This window comes from Bubalus kerabau, chromosome 1, assembly GCF_029407905.1.
Source record: "Bubalus kerabau isolate K-KA32 ecotype Philippines breed swamp buffalo chromosome 1, PCC_UOA_SB_1v2, whole genome shotgun sequence".
In the NCBI taxonomy this organism is placed as follows: Eukaryota; Metazoa; Chordata; class Mammalia; order Artiodactyla; family Bovidae; genus Bubalus; species Bubalus kerabau.
The window spans coordinates 107,502,557-107,523,922 of NC_073624.1; the positions used below are offsets into that span (position 1 = coordinate 107,502,557).

Genomic DNA, 21,366 nt, shown 5'->3' on the forward strand with positions numbered 1-21,366 from the left:
TAGGTGAAAATTATTACCATTTTAATATTAAAGAAAAAGCAACAGAAAACTTGTTTTAAGTCATATTTGCTATTCTAAAACATTTAAATATTCCTGCTTAATAAGTCTATAATTGTTCTGAATGTAGGAACAGGGAATACAATCTGCCACTGCCCTTATATATGCAGATTTTTTGTCCTAGAAGTGAGTTGGACAAGCTTCAAATATAGTAAAATATTTAAAATTTCAGAGTTTAATTCATAATGCTTAAATGCAATTTGCACATATTGGCAGTAAGTATATTAGAATATCATTTCAACATGTATTCACTTCAATTGATATAAGGTAACATATTCTGTCAGTGTAAAATTTAAATAAAGTTAGTAACATTGATGATATAGCATTATAATTTTGACACATAAATACAAAGAATTTAAATTTATGTATGTCACAATACAAATATTAAACGACCATGCTAATGAATCAAGATACCAAGTTAGTATTTTAGCTCCAAGAACCATATTTTGACTTTTACTTAGTTATGTTTTATACATAATTTTTTATATATGTACTTTAGGACTAATGAAGATTTTTTAAATTTTTCTTTAAAGACAATTTTCCATCTTTTTAATTTTTCTATATGTCTGTCATTAAATCATACCTTCAAAGAAACCATCTCTTTGGAGTTGTGCTTTCTCTGGTGGTTTTGTAACAGAAACTTTATTTTCATTGTTTCTGAATAATGCTAGGCGTACAGTGGGATCTAGATAAAAAGAGATTAAGACAAAAGTTCAGCTCTGGTTCTTTCTTTCTCTCAAATTGCTAACAATTTTCTATATTAAAATTAAAAATAATAGCCATTCTATAAAATTCTGTGAAATTGATTATGATTGTTAAAAAATATCTTTATAATATAATAAAGTACCCAACATCTATATACTCTTGGTTATTGGATTAAGAACTAGCCAATACTTACTACACAGGGAAGAAACACTAATAATGAGAAAAAATTGCATTTAAATCTTCCAGTTATGCCATCAACTTTTTATTTATGGAGTTGTTTTACTGTCCATTTTCTTAACTCTTTTGGTAAATTCCTGATATTTTTGTTTGAATACATTTTGTCATAAATATAAATAGATAAAAGCTATTGTCATAGGAAAAACCATATACCCTACTTTTTTCCTTCTCTGAACTATAAGAAGGTAAGATATAGAAGATGGAAGCAAGACAAATGAGATAAGAAACATAAAATGTAATTTTCATTGGTTTTATAGATAAATGAATGATTTCTGGTTTGTGTTGATCTATGATATTTTACATAATGAAGATGTACAAATTCTAAGTAATTTTTATAGCCAAGAGAATTCTGAATCTATTAATTTTACAAAATAAATGTAAAAGTAGGGCCCTATAACTTTTTATTGATAATAAATGGTTCTAAGGCATGTGAAATTGGAGATTTGGTGTGGTTTAATTAAGACAAAAGGTTTGTGCTTGTTAAAGAACTGTAATAAAGAGTAGAAAGATCTGCATTTAAAGTAGGTTAATATACTTTAAAAAAGATAGGTTGTATCTGACTGATATAATGTTGTATGTCAGTGATACCTCAAAAAAAAAATAAATGAAGTAGGCTAACATAAAACCACAATTCAGCACAGTACATTTTATTGATACCTTTATATCATCTTGCAAAAAGACTTTAAGAATTTTCTATTAATATCTAGTATAATAGAAGTGAATATGTCAAATGAAAAATGAGATTTAAAATATCATAAAACCCAAATTAATTATTTTAATTAAATCTTAAGATAGCATGTTTTTTAAAATGTGAATTAGAAAAGCAGAAGAGTATTTGCAGTTATTCTCAATATGAGTATACTGAAGATTTCCATTAGTCTTCCAGTTATAATTTACCCTTACTAAGCATGATTCACACGTTTCAGAGAGATTGTGTTTTTCAGATTAGGGAAAATATCAGTCAACACATCTCATAATTGTAAGCGACCAAGGTATGGTAAGAGCTGGGTGCTTCTATATGAATTCAATATGAATTATCAATAATAATAATAATAACTATATATTCAACTGAACAATCACTATATATCAATTAAATCAGTAAACAAATACTGGTATGTTAAAAAGAGCATTAGTGGACGTCCCTGGTGGCTCAGTGGTAAAGAATCCACCTAGCAATGCAGGAGACATGGGACGGATCCCTAATCCGGGAAGATCCCGCATGCCACAGAGGAGCTAAGTCCATGTGCCCACAACTACCAAGCTTTGCCCGAGAGCCCCCAGGCTACATCCACGGAAGCCTGTGCGCTTAGAGCCCTCGCTCCCAACAAGACAGACCACTGCAGTGAGAAGGCCGAGCACCGCAACAAGGGAGCAGCCCCTGGCCGCAACTAGAAGACCCCACACAGCCAAAACCAAATAAATGTTTTCATGAAAGAGCATTAGTCAGTCAGGGAAGGCAGATTACTATGGGTTTACATATTCTATGATACCTTATTATAGCCTTTAATTTTTCTACACATTCTCCTTTCTTGCCTTTTCATTTGATCTGTTTGTATTTCCTGACAAGAAATACTACAATTGAACAAAACTGGGTTAGATCCAAGCTCCAATTTTTACTAGTTGTATGATTCTGGTCAAATTGGTCCCACAGTCTGCTTCCTTTTTGTCCAATAATATTAACTTTGAAATATTACTGTGTGAATTAATTGTGTGCAAAGTATCAAGATATAAGTGTAGGTAGGTACTCAATAAAGGGCAGGTACTAAACAGATATTTACAACATAAAAATAATAACATTTCCTGGGAAAGATCTTAAATCATTACTAGAATAAGGTAGGATATAAAGGAACAGACTGTTCGATCCATAGTTGACTTCATTTAATTCAATATAGCACATGAAATAAAAGCAATGGATCTTCTCTAAGTTCTTTTGTACTCCTTTGGGCAAATAATAAGCTCTCCATGACTTTATTTCTTAATTTGTAAACCACGGATAATGATAGTACTTTCTTCACACTACTATCATGATTAAATAATTCAACACATAAAATATTTAGAAGAGTTGTCTAGTTCTATATTCTCCAGGCAAGAATAATGGAGTGGGTAGCCATTCCCTTCTTCAGAGGATCTTCCCAACCCAGGGATCAAACTTGGGTCTTCTGCACTCCAGGCAGATTCTTTACTGTCTGAGCCACAAGGGAAGCCCTAATTTACTTAATAAGATCATTTTATTCATCAAGAGCACATAAATAATAGCATTCTGATTACATCACCTTAAATGGGTTTAAAATAATTCAAGTTACAAAGGAATAATAATAACGAATAATAAGAGACCAAAAATATAGTAATTCTAGATGGGAAAAAAATCACCTGATTCTAATGGTCCCTGGAAAGACCATCATGAATGATAACATTGCTACCTTCAAAAAATACACGAGTAAGAAAGCCAGTAGATAAGGACATTGTAAAGACCATTCCAAAGTCATTTAAATCTACCCCTCAGTACTCTTGCCTGCATAATCCCATGGACATAAGAGCCTGGTGGGCTGTAGTCCATGGGGTTGCGAAGAGTCGGACACGACTGAGCGACTTCACTTTCACTTTTCACTTTCATGCATTGGAGAAGGGTGTGCTTGCCTGGAGAATCCCAGGGATGGGGGAGCCTGGTGGGCTGCTGTCTATGGGGTCGCACAGAGTTGGACACCACTGAAGTGACTTAGCAGCAGCAGCAATCATCAACAGCAGGTCTATGTTGCTGTTTTTTAAATTTTTGTATCTCCCAGTATGACTTGCCCAGTAGTTGAGAAATAGATTTTAAATACATCTTTGTCATTTATTTAGAGAAACCCATAAGTAAACTGCAGTTCATGGGATCATAAAGAGTCAGATAGGACTTAGCAATTAAACAACAACAATAAGTAAGCTGAGTTTCCATTATGTATGTGGTTCTGTGCTTGACACTTTATATCCATTACTTCATTTAAGTAACAATTTTCTTTAGGCATTATAATATCCTTAAAATTATTTCAATCCCTTTACAGATTTTATGAAATAAAATAATTTTATTTCAATCTGTAAAGATCCTGAGCAATCTCTTTACAGTTTCTTTAATCCTAAACTTAGCTTACTGGTTTATCTTACTAATGACATACATGAAAATCTGAAAATCTGGTTATTATCCATTTTATGCATGTGCCATTCAGAGCAATACTATAAAATAAGTTTTATGCTAATGTTGAATGACTATAGTTCATTATTTAATTACAAGTATTATTTATTAATTTAAATTTGCTTTCTCATGGTAAAGAGTCTGCCTGCAGTGCAGGAGACCCGGGTTCGATCCCTGGGTTGGGAAGATCCCCTGGAGAAGGAAATGGCAACTCACTCCAATATCCTTGCCCGGAAAATTCCATAGACAAAGGAGCCTGGCAGGCTACATTCTATGGGGTCGCAAAGAGTTGGACACGACTGAGTGACTTCACTTTCTTTTCTTTCTTTCTCAAATATAGGCTTCCCTGGTGGTTCAGATGGTAAAGAATCTGCATGCAATGCAGGAGACCTGGGTTCAACCCCTGGGTAAGGAATATCCCCTGGAGAAAGGAATGGCTAACCACTCTAGTATTATTGCCTGGAGAATTCCATGGACAAGAGCCTAGCAGGCTAGTATATGGGTTTGCAGAGGTGGACACAACTGAGTGACTAAGACTTTCACTTTTTCTCAAACATAAACCTATGCTTTAAATAACTATAAACTACACACACAGTCATACACATACATGGAGTTATATGTCTTTAGTGATGTTTATCTAACTTACTGCTGATCTGCTTAACAGCTGTTTATTGAACATCTACTATAGTATTTAAATGACTATAAAATAACACTAAAATACTAAATGACTATAAAATAGGGCTTCCTTCATAGCTCAGTTGGTAAAGAATATACCTGCAATGCTGGAGACCTGGACTCAATTCCTGGGTTGGGAAGATCCTCTGAGAAGGAAACGGCAACCCACTCCAGTATTCTTACATGGAGAATCCCATCGGCAGAGGAGCCTACAGGCTACAGTCCACGGGGTTGCAATAGTCGGACACGACTTAGCGACTAAACCTCCACTATGGTATTAGGTTCAGGGAATTTGGTGGGGAACAAGTGGAGACTGAGTCCTCCATGATTTTAGTGTTCAAATAAGTTTTATTATTGTTTTATTTAGAGCACAATGAAGTAACATTTAATCAAAATTCTTTTAAGTTCCTTTTGGGAATCACTGAGGTGAACAAAATAAATCAGCAATACACTTCACTTTGTCAGTTTTGTCTAAGCTGTTTCCTTGTGATCCTTCCTCCTTAACATGTCTTAATTGTCTTATCATTTTGCAACCTGATCTCTTTGCTATAGCTCATGAACGGCTTAATTCATACTAAAAAGTTAGCTTTTATTATTTTCTATATGGCTTAATTCTTGGCTATAACTAAATGTTACCAACACAGTCGCAAGCTTTTTTCTTCATTCACATGGGATCAGCACATATTTATTGAATGCTTTCCATGTACTTGATACTTTGCAAGGCGTTATCAACAGCTGCAAGATGATTCTTATCCCTAGTAACGTGTGTGTGCACGTGTGTGTGCTCAGTTGTGTCTGACTCTTTGCTACCCCACAGACTGTAGCCCACAAGGCTCCTCTGTCCTTAGTATTTCCCAGGAAAGAATACTGGAGTGGGTAGCCATCTCCAGGGGATCTTCCTGACTCAGGGATTGAACCCAGGTCGTCTGCATTGCAGGCAGATTCTTTACCACTGAGCCATCTGGAAAGCCCAATATCCCTAATGGGAGTTCTATCTTTATAATGAAATTACCTTCTTTTCTTCATCTGGTTTATCTTTCTTCTAACTCTGAAATTTGATATGCATAAATATGATAAATGTTGGAAAGCCACGTTATGTTTTCATCCTTACATTCTTAGCCCTTAAACTTGCCATTCTTTCTCCACTAAAATCCCTATACACAGACCTCTCCTCTTTGAAGAGAGCTCCACATCAAAACCACTCACTCACTCTCTTTCTCCGTCTGGCTCATCTCAGTTTTGCTACCAATTATGATATCTTTAGGATATTGACCCTTAGATTTTCAATAAACCAGCAACTCTCACTTCACACATGATGTTCTTCACTGCAGCACTAACCTCCAAACTTCACTGGGTATCTGCTAAATTCCTACCCAGATCACCAAATTCTGAAATCACTTTTGTCCATGACACGACAGTAAAAACAAAAAGACAAGAAAACAAAAACCCAACAAACACAAGATCAGTCATCACTGGTTCATACCTAGGTCCATCATGAGGGAAAGAGCAATGACTTACTACAGATAACAATTAGAACCCAATACCAAACTGAGTAAATCATGGTAACTCCTCACAATTTTAGATTCCATCCTGTGGCTTTCAAATAATTCCTCCTTACCCTTCTTCTCCCCATCCTCTCTCTTCTGCTTAAAGCAGAAGACCCTATTTATCCTAATGGAAGTCACCAATATTGAAAGTCCTCTGAAGGCTTCCCACACTGTTTGCTTTCTCAGCCCCTTGTTTCTCCATTAATCAGTAACGTGAGTGGTATTCCTCTCCTATCTGCCGCTGCTGCTAAGTCACTTCAGTCGTGTTCAACTCTGTGCGACTCCATAGATGGCAGCCCACCAGGCTCCCCCATCCCTGGGATTCTCCAGGCAAGAACACTGGAGTGGGTTGCCATTTCCTTCATGGGATTTCCCAGGAAAGAGTACTGGAGTGGGCTGCCATTGCCTTGCTCCTATCTGCAACTTTCTTCAAATAACTAACCCCCTACCTTTTGCCCTATTTTCACTCTCATCTTAATCAAATATTATTGACATAATCCTTGGTTAAATAAATATATGTACAAGATACAAACAGGAAATATTATTAAGAGCATCAACAACTGAGCAACTTGCTATAAGGTTTTTCAGTGATATTTGGATTAATGCTTCCATACTTCTATATTTATGCCCCACTGCTTTGTTAGACTGAAGGGATTCCATTTAATTTTCTCTTCTCTGAATGTCCCATCTGACACTCTCCCTACACCCAGGAGACCAGGGTTCAATCCCTGGGTCGGGACTATCCCCTGGAGAAGAAAACAGCTACCCACTCCAGTATTCCTGCCTGGAGAATTCCATGGACAGAGGAGGCCGGAAAAAATAGATGTGATTATAAATTAATGTTAATAAGTGTCAGATGAAAATTAAACAAGTACTTGGGAAAAACAAACAAACAAACAAACAGGACTTCCCTGGTGGCTTAAACAGTAAAGAATCTGCCTGCAACGCAGGAGACCTGTGTTCAATTCCTGAGTCAGGAATATCCCCTGAAGAAGGAAACGGCAACCCACTCCAGTCCCCTTGCCTGGAGAATTCCATGGACGGAGGAGCCTGGTGGGCTACAGTCCATGGGATCACCAGTCAGACAGAGCTGAGTGACTACACCCACAGAGCTGGTTAGTCTCCCGCAGTTTTATGAACAATGTTGCCCTCTTGTGGCCTGAAATTTTCAAGCTGGCAAGTTGGACATGAAAGAGATACATATATATAACTGTATATTTGAAAATTACTAATAACTTTTGAAGTATTTAACATTATTAAAATTTTAAAACATAATTTAAATGTATTAAGTAATAAAAGTTTAAAATTATGGCCATTAGAGTCAAACTGAAAGTGAAAGTGAAAGAAAGTGAATGTCAAAGAAAGTGAAAGTCGCTCAGTCATGTCCAACTCTTTACTATACAGTTCATGGAGTTCTCCAGGCCTGAAAACTGAGGTGGGTAGCCTTTCCCTTCTCCAGGGGATCTTACCAACCCAGGGATCAAACTTAGGTCTCCCACATTGCAGGCAGATTCTTAACCAGCTGAGCCACAGGGGAAGCCCAAGAATACTGGAGTGGGTAGTCTATCCTTTCTCCAGTGGATCTTCCCAACCCAGGAATTGAACTGGGGTCTCTTACACTGCTGGTGGATTCTTTACCAACTGAGCTATAAGGGAAGCCCAAATTAGTTAATAGCATATCACAACTTATTAATTAATTGCATATATTAATTGATTGCATTAACACTAGAAAAAATTTTATTCTATAAGAAGAAAGACTGAGTTACAGAGTCTTAAATTATTTGCTCACATATGCAAAAAGAGATAAATGCTACATCATCTACCTACTAAAGATTAAAATATAATTGTACAGGATCCCACTAATTTTCTTTTTCATCTTTAATCTTACCTTGACTATATCTATTCTGGGTATATGTGGTGAAGGGGGAATAGAGAAAAAGAGTAAGAAGGATTTAAAGGTCGTCATTTTGTTTTACACTTCAGAATGCAAATTTTTGAAAATTGGTTTCATTTCATCAATCTGATAGTATTTTGATAAAATACTATTTTGAGAAACAAAACAAAAGCTTAATAGAAAGACGCAAAACCTTACACAGTAATAAGAATGTGATTTGGCTTACAATCATGTAACTAGAATAAATATCTCTATAAAAATTATATGATTGCCATTTTGGATCTTTACCTAACAGGTTATGCTTAATGACCACTGGCAAAATGCTAAATTTAAGATATACCTGTTAGCTTGAATATCTGGTTTTCTTTTTTCTTTTGTTACCCTATCATGCCCCCTTGTGACAGATAAAAAGAAGTTTAACTTTTGCTTCATAATATTATGTCTAATTTTTGGCCACTGAAGCAATGATTTTTACTTTTATTTTTATGTTGAGCATATATTCCTTATTAAAATTTTTCTAAAAATATTACCTACTATTCTGATTTATTAAAAATGTACTCAACCTAAAAAAAAAAACTCAGTTATTAGAAATAGCAAGAAAGACATATATTTCCAGAGACAGAGTCTAACAAGACAAAATTTTCCTTAGCTTCACTATCACAGACTATTGCAAATACTGTAAATAATTTTAAAAATTAGATCTTGAACATAAATAATAAATATGTGTTGAACATTGGCTGAATCAGTTCTTAAGCCACTTTTGGTATTTGAACTTGCTCCAGGAGTTTCAGTAACTTATTAATCTCAAAACATTTATTTAAATGTTGCTTTTGATACTGTTGAAAGTGAGTAGAAATATCCATCAAAGCAATACAACATTATCAAACTACCCTGAATTACTGCACTGAATTCCACTTCCTTAGAATTGAAGGAGAGTCTCACTATTTTTAAGAGTTTGGGGTTATATTTCCCTGGGTAACCACAGTTCACAGAGCCCGGATGGACTTGGTAGGAGTTTACAACATAAGAGCACAGGATGCACTAAACAATCTGACAACAAAGCTAATATTGACATTTTCTCTAAAAAGTCTTGACATTTTAATTCTTTAAACCTAAAAATCTTTGAGTACACACAAAAAATCACACTTATCTTAAAAAGATAAAAGATAAAATTAAGATACCACTATATAAGGCCAAAAAAGGAAAGTTTGAACATTTATGAGTATAAAAATGAGTCATCAGTAATTTATCAATGGCTAGTAACTGCTGTGTTAACAAATATCAGTTATTCCTCAGAAACCAACAGTATCTTAGTTATTTTGTTTCTAAAAATTATATATATACCTATATACACACACACACATTTCTTAGAATTCTATAATTGAATTGATCAAAGTAATAAATAGAAAATTAATAAAGGTAAAAATTAATCTGAGTGTTTCTTTGTATACTGGTATAAGCTAGAACTATAGGATAAATATAGACTCCTTGTCTCAGGAGTAATCGTACTTTTATGGAAACATTTCACTGACATTAAGATTTTTATAAAGGAAATTGATGAATGAGAGAAAGCAGATAGAAAAGAATGTCATGTTACTTATATTGAGCCTATGAGTCCATGAGTAAACACAAAGTTATATGAAATATACAAATAAATTGTCTTAATTATAGCTATAAATTCATTAACCACCTATTTATTGCTCTAATATCTATAAATTACTCCACATATTAAGTAATTTTAATAAAACAACTAGAGGTGTCCAAATAAAGACAAATGACTTGAAGAGCCTGGCAAGTGGGACAGAAGAAAGATGCCTTTGAACATTTTGCAAGTTCAGCATAACCACAAAAGATATACACTGTGCTTGTTTCCCAAAGTGTCAAAGCTGATATTCATGGAACTGATAAATGTACGGAAATAGTTTATAGAATAATCAAGCAATTTAAAAACACACAAAGGAATAAGCACGTGAAGTAGATGCTCTTTAGAATCACCATTTGCTGCGACGAACCAGCATTTAGAAATTAGAAAGCAATTACAGCATAATTCTCAGTGCACAATAGATAGAATAATCAATAGCAAAGTAGATAAGAAACAGGGGAAAGTAAAAATAGCATTTAAGAGTGTAATAAATCATTAAATGCAATATCATAAATTTCTCTACATTTGTCTTATTATTTTTATGGAGTATTACCTTAGACAGTCTCATATCTGTGCATTTTATTTCTATGCTTATTAAATACAATTTGCTAAAAATAGTTTTAATGATTATATTTTCAATGTCAGATACACAGTTATTGAGCATTGATTACCCACCTAATTTTTTTCTTAATTTCTTTGATTTCATTTTCTGTGCTCTCTTCAGCATCTGCTGAGCAGTAGAAATATCCTTAAAACCCCTATTAAAAGATCAAATTTAATAAAGGCATAAATCCTCAGACTATATTTATATTATGCATATACATATAAACATACATTTCTGAATTATATCATACCAAAACAAATTTGAATTCCCATTTAAGAATCTAAATTTAACAGAGGTATAGTTTCTTAAAAACTAATAAAGATATTCTTGAAATCTTGAAAAATACCTGTTTTGGATATTTAAAGTATCTAAATTTCTTAATATGTTAGGGTTAAATGAACTACATACCATTCTTCTGAAATTTTTTCTTCTTTTTCAGACTTTAGTAGACTCTTTCTGCTGGTCTTTGCTTCAGGTGGTCTGGATAAAGTTCTATTTTCTGATCTAGCAATAGGACAAAAACCACACTTGACTGAATCAACACAAGTATATCAGCACTTTTTAAAACTACAAGCTGTTTATGTTGTCTCACACTTGGAAATAAAATATATTTAAGTTACAGAAAAAACTTTATCTTGAAAAGTAATAAAAGTCAGCCATTAATTTAAAATGTTTACATTTCAATTACTTGAAGCATATTTCAATCCTATTGTCGAAAGAAACAACATTGGAATTTTTATTCTAACTCTTATCTCTACCTATATAGCAGTATTTAAAAGTCCATTTGTATACAACAGTTAATAATATTATTTCACTGATACTTTGGATTTGCTTTAATGAATGTACATCACACATTTTTCTTACACTGAAAATAAAATCATTAAATTTTTAATACAAATGCTCTGCCATGTTCTAAACAAGCAAATTCATACATATTTTCATAATCTTACTATTTCTGTAAGGAGTATAATATTCTTGTCATTCATTAAAGGTTGATCCTTTAAAAGAGCAATTTAGCTTACCTGCTATTAAATTCTGTGTGTTCTGATGAAAGCAAATTTTCTTTCTCATTACATAGCCATGCTTGAGCTGGATGACTTGGTAAATTAAGTGAAGTATCATCATATTTTAAGATTCCAGAGAACTTACCAGAAAAAAAAAGTACATACATATAAAATAAATGGAAAAAATCTAACATTTATATTGTATTACTTTGCATGCATATTACTGAGTAATTTAAGAAAGACATATAAAAATTAAAAATTGTAATAAAATGAAATTTATAGACTAGACATACACATGTTCTTTCTTGCTGTGGTGAGAGGTATGCTTTTTGTATAGTTTGCGTATACAAAATGATTAATTTAAAAGATCATTAAAAAATTCAGAAGACAAAAACTTCAAAGATTATCAAATAAATAACAGATATTACAGTTCATTGACCTCTGACTGAGAATCTTCAGCTGTTGCCCTTTTAATGCATATTTTTGTATTTTTAAAGTGCTGTCAACTAGTGATTTTATGCAGCTGAAGCATATCATATTTTTTTTTTTTTTTTGCTACTGTGAAATAAAGTGTTGAAAGAAATCCAAAATAAAGAAAAAAAATTAGGAGCAAATGAAAGAAAAGCTACATGAAAAATTACATCTGGGGATGAGGAGGAAGTCAGAGGCTTCTAAAAGTAATTGTGTTTTTCAAGTCAATAAATTGTATTATTAATCACTGCAGCATAGCATAACCTTAAGAAATGAGCAAAGATCGAGCACTAAGAGATTTCCATGATATGTTACCTTTGGCCAGTGCAGCTGGTTTGGAAGAAGCAGTGTTTGTGAAGGGAAGCGGGCAGAATCTAAAGCAAGCCATTCCTTCTCTAAGGCAGCCTGAACAAATAATAACATTAATGTACATAATTTAGTTTGCATAACTTTTATAAAGATTCTTTTAAACTGTCTTACACACTACCAATGTTAAGAAAGTATATCAGCATTTCTACTTAGAGGAAAATTTGCTACTTGCTCTCGTTATGACTCTGTTTAATGCAAACATTCTAAAAAAATGGGATAAAATTTTTCATCCCCAAGTAGAATAAAGTAAAACCTTGAGTACTCACATGTTCTAAAAAATGAGAAGTACAGATTGTTCAGTGTATTTAACTGTTTGAGAACTAGGACTCTGAGCCAACTCTAAATGTAACTGAAGGACATAATCGTTTAACTTTTTATTATGCAAATTATAATATTTTCCAGCAAACCTCACTATTTAAAATGTATATTATTTTAACACATTAGTATCACTTTTTCTGAAAATACTATCTGTAGGTTAGCTTTTACTTAATTTTAGTTCAAAATTTCACAAATTTTCTGAATATATGGGGAAAAAAAGAATTTTGTGGCAATATATGGAACATGGTTCCTGATATTATATTCTCTAATTCAAAGGTTTGAATGATAAAAATATAAAATTTGAAATGGTTTTAAGTCACTTCACTCTTCATCTTATAAGATTTTTATTCCATTTTTATTCCATAGGCAATTTCCAAACTTTTTATCTTTCTACACTGGAACTGTGCAAGTTACACTAGTTTTGTATAATTTAGGATATAAAAAAATTAGGATATCATTATCTAAATTTTATTTGCTTGGCTTATCTAATATGGTTTAAATAATAATCTTTGGTTCTATAATTTTTAAAAAATCTTTACGGAAAAAGGATGGTCAGAATACCAATGAACTTGATTTTTAAAAGTTTCTAAAATGATCAAACATATTTATGTTTTAAAAACTGGAATGACTATAAACTAAGACTTAAATTCAATTTTCCATTTATATAGTTTCAGTGTTTCTTGACTGTCTCTTGAAAGACCATTGGAAAGGCCAGACTAAGACACCCAGACTACAGACCAGCAGTGCGATGGCAGACCATTGCTCACAGCGTTCAGTCTTAGGGAATCTAATCAGATTATGTTATCTGAATATCTATGTAAAAAGAACACACTTGTGCACCAGTACATTGTTCAGTTCCACCTGGGAAGAGATTATTAACACCTATGTCACAGTTATATGCTGGTTATACCTGGTTTAAGAATATATATCTGACTTAAGAGGGGCTACTAAATGCAAAATTGCAAGCAGTATGCGTGGCTGAGGTTTTTTAAATATTTATTCTGTATGACAATTCAAGGAAAATTTAGGTCTATCCCAGAAAAGATCAAGGTCCAAGACATATCAGTTATCGTTAAATTAATATTCTTATTCTGTAAAACTGCTAAAATGAAGAGATGTGGAGACAATACTACAAAAGACAAAATGCCAGAGGATTCTGGGATCATGGTGGATTAGGGAGCACCGGGAACCTGTCTCCCAACCTACACAACAACTGAACCCGCAGAATCTGTCCATTATAACCATTTTAGAAGCCTAGAGTCTACTCGGAGAAGGCAATGGCACCCTACTCCAGTACTCTTGCCTGGAAAATCCCATGGACGGAAGAGCCTGGTGGGCTGCAGTCTATGGGGTCGCTCAGAGTCGGACACGACTGAGCGACTTCACTTTCACTTTTCACTTCTATGCATTGGAGAAGGAAATGGCAACCCACTCCAGTATTCTTGCCTAGAGAATCCCAGGGATGGGGGAGCCTGGTGGGCTGCCGTTTCAGGGGTCGCACAGAGTCGGACACGACTGAAGTGACTTAGCAGCAGCAGCAGCAGAGTCTACTGAAGGCTTGTAATGCCCTGGGGAAAATGGTTAATTTTGGTCAATGTCAACTCTTAGCACAGTAACCTATCTTCCATTCCCCAGTCCCAAGGCAGGCAGTCGTTCATGTGTTTCCAGAGTAGGTTGCACATAGCTTGCAGTGGTGAGGGCAGACAATGAGGATGCTGTCTTCCAAATATTGGAGATATGTGATTGACCTTTGTTTGTTGCTTCTGATCACAGAGGTACAAAGAGGTGAGTGGCCATATCATATAGATGATACCATATAGATGTTTCTTCCTTGGAAAAGCTACATAAAGTCTGGGGAAATTTTTAGTTCTATTGATATCTAAAAGTGCAGAAAACTTTGAAAATAGCTTTTCTAATTTTTTTTAATATAAGGTGACAGACATTTTTAAGATTCTAGAATAATTCTTTAACTTTAGTCTTTTAAAAATTTTAGAGACATAAATAGAAGGTGCAATATAAAATGCTAAAGATACTTAGTAATTATATAATCTCAACCAAAAATGTTACCAAGACTACTGATTTATATCAGTTCAAGCTTATTAATATCAAATACACATGGCAGTATCTAGTATGTTAAGAAAAAAACTCAAAACATCAGGAGGAATTGGTCATAATTATAAATATGCTACTGTTTAAAAATGTATATTAATATGTCTTTCTTACTGCTGGGCATATACAAATTTCATTTATTGCTTAAGAAAATCTTCTGCTCAGATATTCCTTAATTTACAACTGAGAATTTGGAAAGCTTTCTGTTTATTAGAAGACTAAATCAAAATTTATTTACATATTAAAAATAAAATTCTTCATGTCTCCTGGTTTATGGGAACTTTAATAGAATTTGTATTTTGCTGTTGTGTGAACATTGTATAATCTGAATTATGTTAAATCACTTCACAGTGATTTTCAGGTCTAATATATCCTTCTACTTTTCTGCCTATTTGTTCTATTAATTTTTGAGAGTTTGATATTGAAACTCCAACTAAAAATCTAAATTTATCTACTTAAAAAAATAAGTGTAATATGGTAGATCAGACAGTAAAGAATCTGTCTGCAGTGCAGGAGACCCAGGTTTGATCCCTGGTTTGGGAAGATCCCCTGGAAGAAGGGAATGGTTACCCACTCCAGTATTCTTGCCTGGAGAATCCCATGGACAGAGGAGCCTGGCAGGCCACAGTCCATGGCATCACAAAGAGTAGGACACGACTGACCCACTAAGCAGAGACAGCATGGATGCACACAACTTGGAAGACTCTCAAGGGAATTAAGATGAATGAAAAAAACAATCCACAAATGTTACAAATTGCATGACTCATTTATATAACATTCTTGACATGACAACATTACAGAAATGGAGGACAGATGAATGGTTGCCAATGGCAAGAGACTGGACTGGGGAGGAGGCTGAGGCTAGAGGGGCAACACGATGGATTCTTATAATGATGGAACAATTTTCTATCCTGATTGTGGTGGTGGATACATGAGTCTACACGTGATAATATCATGTTAAAACTGGATAGAATTAAACACACATGTGAGGACAAATAAAACCAGGGAAAAAGAAAAACATAAAGTTGAATTCAGATAAATTTGCAATCATGCATTCACAACATTTGAATATACATACATTGGACTTTTTATCAGAGAAGAAATGTTTACCCTATAATCCAACTTTGAAAGACTATGAAATAAGGCTATCAGAAGAGCTGGGAGTTACCGTCATGCTTATTTGCATGAAAATGAAAGTGAAACTCACTCAGTTGTGTCCCACTCTATATAGTCTATGGAATTCTTCACGCCAGAATACTGAAGTGGGTAGCCTTTCCCTTCTCCAGGGGATCTTCGCAACCCAGGGATCAAACCCAGGTCTCCCATATTGCAGGTGGATTCTTTACCAGCTGAGCCACGAGGGAAGCCCAAGAAGACTGAAGTAGGTAGCCCACCCCTTCTCCGGCGGATCTTCCCAACCCAGGAGTTGAACTGGGGTCTCCTGCATTGCTTATTTGCATATGTATATCTAAATTTTTTCATGCCAACTAGTATAATCCTTTCATTTAACATATGAAACTAGAATCAGACTTGCTTTAAGCCACAGGTTACTTAGAGTTGAACAAGTCCTACAGATTCTAAAGCCATGTCTTTATCTTGTTTTCTTTCTATAATCCCTGACTCTGAGCCCCAGCAGTTTCCTCCTCTTCTACCCAAGTTGACTCATGCCATTTTCAAAATAATCCTAACACTTCTTGATAACTTGTTGCACCTCAGAATCCTTAAAATCCTTGGAAACTTGGCCCATTATGAATCTCAAAACACACTTTCTAAACCCTCCCTTCCAATATTAATGTTGATACCTTTTCAGTTATCTATTAGCTAACTTCAGCCATATAGCTATGGCCCTTGGAGTTCATCTGTGTAATTTTTCTGTTTTCTGAACCATTAGAGCCTGACAGTTATGTGGTTTTTATCACAAAAGCTAACTTAACAATGATCTGATAGACTGAGTTCACTACTCTCACTTCCTTCTGTCCACGTGCCTAGATAAGGCAATTTAATCAGTTATGTGGCTGTCCTCAGAAAGGGGTCATACCCTTGCAGCTACTTCCTATGTAATAATTATGCAAAAATACATGGAGGATGACACAGACCTATATTGACAGTCCAGGATTTTCTCCTGATCATTCCTAGGCATAGAATATATTTCTTTCCCTAATAGGAAGTTCCAGGCCAGCTTGATTGACACATTCTTAGGATGAAGCCTGACAAAAAGAGGCTTAGGGTATACAAAGTTAATTCTGGTTAAGTTTTATAAAAATGCACTTGTTCCTCTTCTGAACCCTTCCAGACAAAAGGTCTAGGTGTGAATAGAGAATCATTTTAATCACATTAAAAATGTGAAGTTGTAACTACTGAAGTGGGACACATAATCCAGTTAGAATCACTTCTTAAACTAGGAGAACTGCTCATATCTTTGAAAAGAAAACCTCAGATTCTGAGAGGTATAGGGAAGGGAAGGACATTAATGATCTTCTGTCCTTCAGAACTACTCTTGAAACCTCCCACCATAAGAAAAATGTCCTTTGGGGGCCCTCCCAAGCTTGTGCAAACACCTTAAATTTAACTCAGAGCCGGGCCTGCCACCCCCTTCCAGGAGTCTGTGACTACACTGTGACAGTCATTTTCCTAAGTCTATCACGATATTGGGTGATGGCCCCATATCTTGCACCAGTCCCCACTTCCACCTCCTCATAAAATACCTCTGGATTATCAGTCTTCCTATGGTGCGGACAAATGCCACCTGGAAGGTGTCCTGGTCATATTTCACCTGCAAATGTTTAAGAAAACACCACTATGGCCTTGAAAGCATTCAAGTAAGTCTCAGTTCACTGGCCAGGGTTGTTTTACATGGCAGAATTGCCTTAGAATTCTTCTTTGAGGGTCAAGAAAGAGTCTGTGTAATAGCTAAGACTTCCAGCTGTACCTAGAATAAAGCTGAAGTCCAATAGGAAGTTCAATGCAGAAGCTTAAAGAGGAAATGCCTGGTTCAGTTCACTTCAGTCGCTCAGTCGTGTCCGACTCTTTGTGACCCCATGGACTGCAGCACGCCAGGCCTTCCTGTCCATCACCAACTTTTGGAACTTGCTTGAACTCATGTCCATCAAGTCAGTGATGCCATCTAGTCATCTCACCCTCTATTGTTCCCTTCTCCTCCTGCCTTCAATCTTTCCCAGCATCAGAGTCTTTCCCAGTGATACAGCTCTTCCCATCAGGTGGCTAAAGTATTGGAGTTTCAGCTTCAGCATCAGTCCTTCCAATGAATATTCAGGACTGATTTCCTTTAGGATTGACTGGTTGGATCCCCTTGTAGTCCAAAGGACTCTCAAGAGTCTTCTCCAACACCACAGTTCAAAAGCATCAATTTTTAAGCACTCAGCTTTCTTTATGGTGCAACTCTCACATCCATACATGACTACTTGAAAAACCATAGCTTTGACTAGACAGGCCTTTGTTGGCAAAGTAGTATCTCTGTATTTAAAATACTGTCTAGGTTGGTCATAGCTTTTCTTCCAAGGAACAAGTGTCTTTTAATTTCATGGCTGCAGTCACCATCTGTAGTGATTTTGGAGCCCGAAAAATAAAGTCTGTCACTGTTTGCATTGTTTCCCTATCTATTTGCCATGAAGTGACGGAACCAGATGCCATGATCCTCGTTTTTTAAATGTTGAGTTTTAAGACAGCTTTTTCACTCTCCTCTTTCAATTTCATCAAGAAGCTTTTTAGTTCTTCTTTACTTTCTGCCATAAAGGTGGTGTCATCTGCATATCCGAGGTTACTGATATTTCTCCTGGCAATCTTGATTCCAGCTTGTGATTCATTCAGTCCAGCATTTCTCATGATGCATTCTGCATATTAGTTAAATAAGCAGTGTGACAATATATAGTGTTGACGTACAACCAGTTGGTTGTTCCATGTCCAGTTCTAACTGTTGCTTCTTGACCTGCATACAGATTTCTCAAGAGGCAGGTCAGGTGGTCTGGTATTCCTATCACTTTAAGAATTTTCTGCAGTTCGTTGTGATCCACACAGTCAAGAGATTTGGCATAGTCAATAAAGCAGAAGTAGATATTTTTACTGGAACTCTTTCTTTTTCAATGATCCAACAGATGTGGGCAATTTGATCTCTGGTTCCCCTGCATTTTCTAAATCGAGCTTAAAGATCTGGAAGTTCACGGTTCATGTACTGTTGAAGCCTGGCTTGGAGAATTTTGAGCATTACTTTGCTAGCGTGTGAGATGAGTACAATTGTGCAGTAGTTTGAGCATTCTTTGGCATTGCCTTTCTTTGGGATTGGGATGAAAACTGACCTTTTCCAGTCCTGTGGCCACTGCTGAGTTTTCCAAATGTGCTGGCATATTGAGTGCAGCACTGTAACAGCATCATCTTTTAGGATTTGAAATAGCTCAACCGGAATTCCATCACCTCCACTAGCTTTGTTCATAGTGATGCTTTCTAAGGCCCACTTGACTTCGCATTCCAGGATATCTGGCTCTAGGTGAGTGATCACACCATCGTGATTATTTGGGTCATGAAGATCTTTTTTGCATAGTTCTTCTGTGTATTCTTGCCACCTCTTCTTAATATTTTCTGTTTCTGTTAGGGCCAAACAATTTCTGTCCTTTATTATGCCCATCTTAACATGAAAAGTTCCCTTGGTATCTCTAATTTTCTTGAAGACATCTCTAGACTATCCCATTCTATTATGTTCCTCTATTTCTTTGCATTGATCACTGAGGAAGGCTTTCTTATCTTTCCTTGCTATTCTTTAGAACTCTGCATTCAAATGAGTATATCTTTATTTTTATTCTTTGCTTTTCACTTCTCTACTATTTCCAGATATTTGTAAGGTCCTCATCAGACAATCATTTTGCATTTTTACATTTATTTTTCTTCAGGATGGTATTGATCCCTGTCCCCTGGAGAATGTCACAAATCTCCATCCATAGTTCTTCAGGCACTCTGTCTAACAGATCTAATCCCTTGAATATATTTGTCACTTCCACTGTATAATCATAAGGGATTTGATTTAGGTCATACCTGAATGGTCTAGTGGTTTTCCCTACTTTCTTCAATTTAAGTCTGGATTTGGCAATAAGGAGTTCATGGTCTGAGCCACAGTCAGCTTCTGGTCTTGTTTTTGCTGATTTTATAGAGCTCCTCAATTCTTTGGCTGCAAAGAATATAATATGTCTGATTTTGGTATTGAACATCTGGTGATATCCATGTGTAGAGTCTTTTCTTGTGTTGTTGGAAGAGGGTGTTTGCTATGACCAGTTCGTTCTCTTGCCAAAACTCTATTAACCTTTACGCTGCTTCATTCTGTACTCCAAGGCAAATTTGCCTGTTACTCCAGGTGTTTCTTGACTTCCTACTTTTGCATTCCAGTCCCCTATAATGAAAAGGACATCTTTTGTGGGTGTTAGTTCTAGAAGGTCTTGTAGGTCTTCATAGAACCGCTCAATTTCAGCTTCTTCAGCATTACTGGTCAGGGCATAGACTTGGATTACTGTGACATTGAATGGTTTGCCTTGGAAATGAACAGAGATCATTCTGTTGTTTTTCAAATTGCATCAAAGTATTGCATTTTGGACTCTTTTGTTGACTATGATGGCTACTCTGTTTAGTCTAAGTGATTCTTGCCCACAGTAGTAGATATAATGGTCATCTGTGTTAAATTTCACCCATTCCAGTCCATTTTAGTTCACTGTTTCCTAAAATGTCAATGTTCACTCTTGCCATCTCCTGTTTGACCAGTTCCAATTTGCCTTGATTCATGGACCTAACATTCCAGGTTTCTATCCAATATTGCTCTTCATAGCACTGGAGTTTACTTCCATCATAAAGGTTACAACTGGGTAACCTTTAATGAAGCCTGGTAACCTTCATCAAATGTATCATGAGGATAGCCTAATGAATTTTGTCCTAGCCCCTGTCAGATTATTCACAGTGGCTATTGGAGTGGCTATGTGTGAGAAAATCTGCCACATACATACTAGGGGTACATATTGTTGGGAGATAGCTTTCTTTACGTCTCTTAACACTTCTGTGTGATTTATGACATCTTTTGTCCTGGACTATCTTTCCAAAGATGTTAATATGTTATAGCTAACAGATTTGGAAAATATAGTTTATGAGTGTCTTCTTGTGGTGCAGAGGCAAAATTTGTTTGCGTTCTGGTATAAGAAAATAATGACTTCCTCTAGAGCATAAAACAAGCAGATTTTTTGCAGTCCTTATAAAATGTAGGGTTTCGTAGGCCTCCCAATTCCCAAGGGGGAATTCTTCTCTATGGAACTTGAGGGCAAAGGGGAATAAATATCAGCATGACATTTCTGCTGCCTGACAAGTAATACATGTCTCATTTCTTCTGCCAGCCTCCTTGAAAGTGTGGCAGCCTACCTTGTTAGATTGCATGCAGGATAAAATCTCAGATCCCTCACTTCTCAGCATTTAAAAATTTAAGGCAAACTATGGGCTTTATGTTGGAGAAGGCAATGGCACCCCACTCCAGTACTCTTGCCTGGAAAATCCCATGGACGGAGGAGCCTGGTAGGCTGCG

At 35.5% G+C, this 21,366-nt stretch overlaps 1 protein-coding gene across 5 annotated transcripts in view; it reads right to left on the bottom strand.

Moving 5' to 3' along the window:
- Window positions 1-292: 292 nt before the first annotated feature.
- Window positions 293-21,366, bottom strand: part of LRRIQ1 (leucine rich repeats and IQ motif containing 1) — a 141,469-nt gene continuing 120,395 nt past the window's right edge. For 4 of the 5 annotated variants that reach the window (XM_055586451.1, XM_055586425.1, XM_055586432.1 and 1 more), the window contains 5 exons: window positions 12,321-12,410; window positions 11,553-11,674; window positions 10,939-11,034; window positions 10,602-10,684; window positions 304-742 (listed from right to left, as the gene is read on the bottom strand). In XM_055586451.1, the coding sequence (XP_055442426.1) occupies window positions 630-742; window positions 10,602-10,684; window positions 10,939-11,034; window positions 11,553-11,674; window positions 12,321-12,410 (504 nt within the window). In that variant the 3' untranslated portion in view covers window positions 304-629. Of the gene's footprint in view, window positions 743-10,601; window positions 10,685-10,938; window positions 11,035-11,552; window positions 11,675-12,320; window positions 12,411-21,366 lie in introns of all 5 variants that reach the window. The other variant, XM_055586460.1, reaches the window with a different exon arrangement.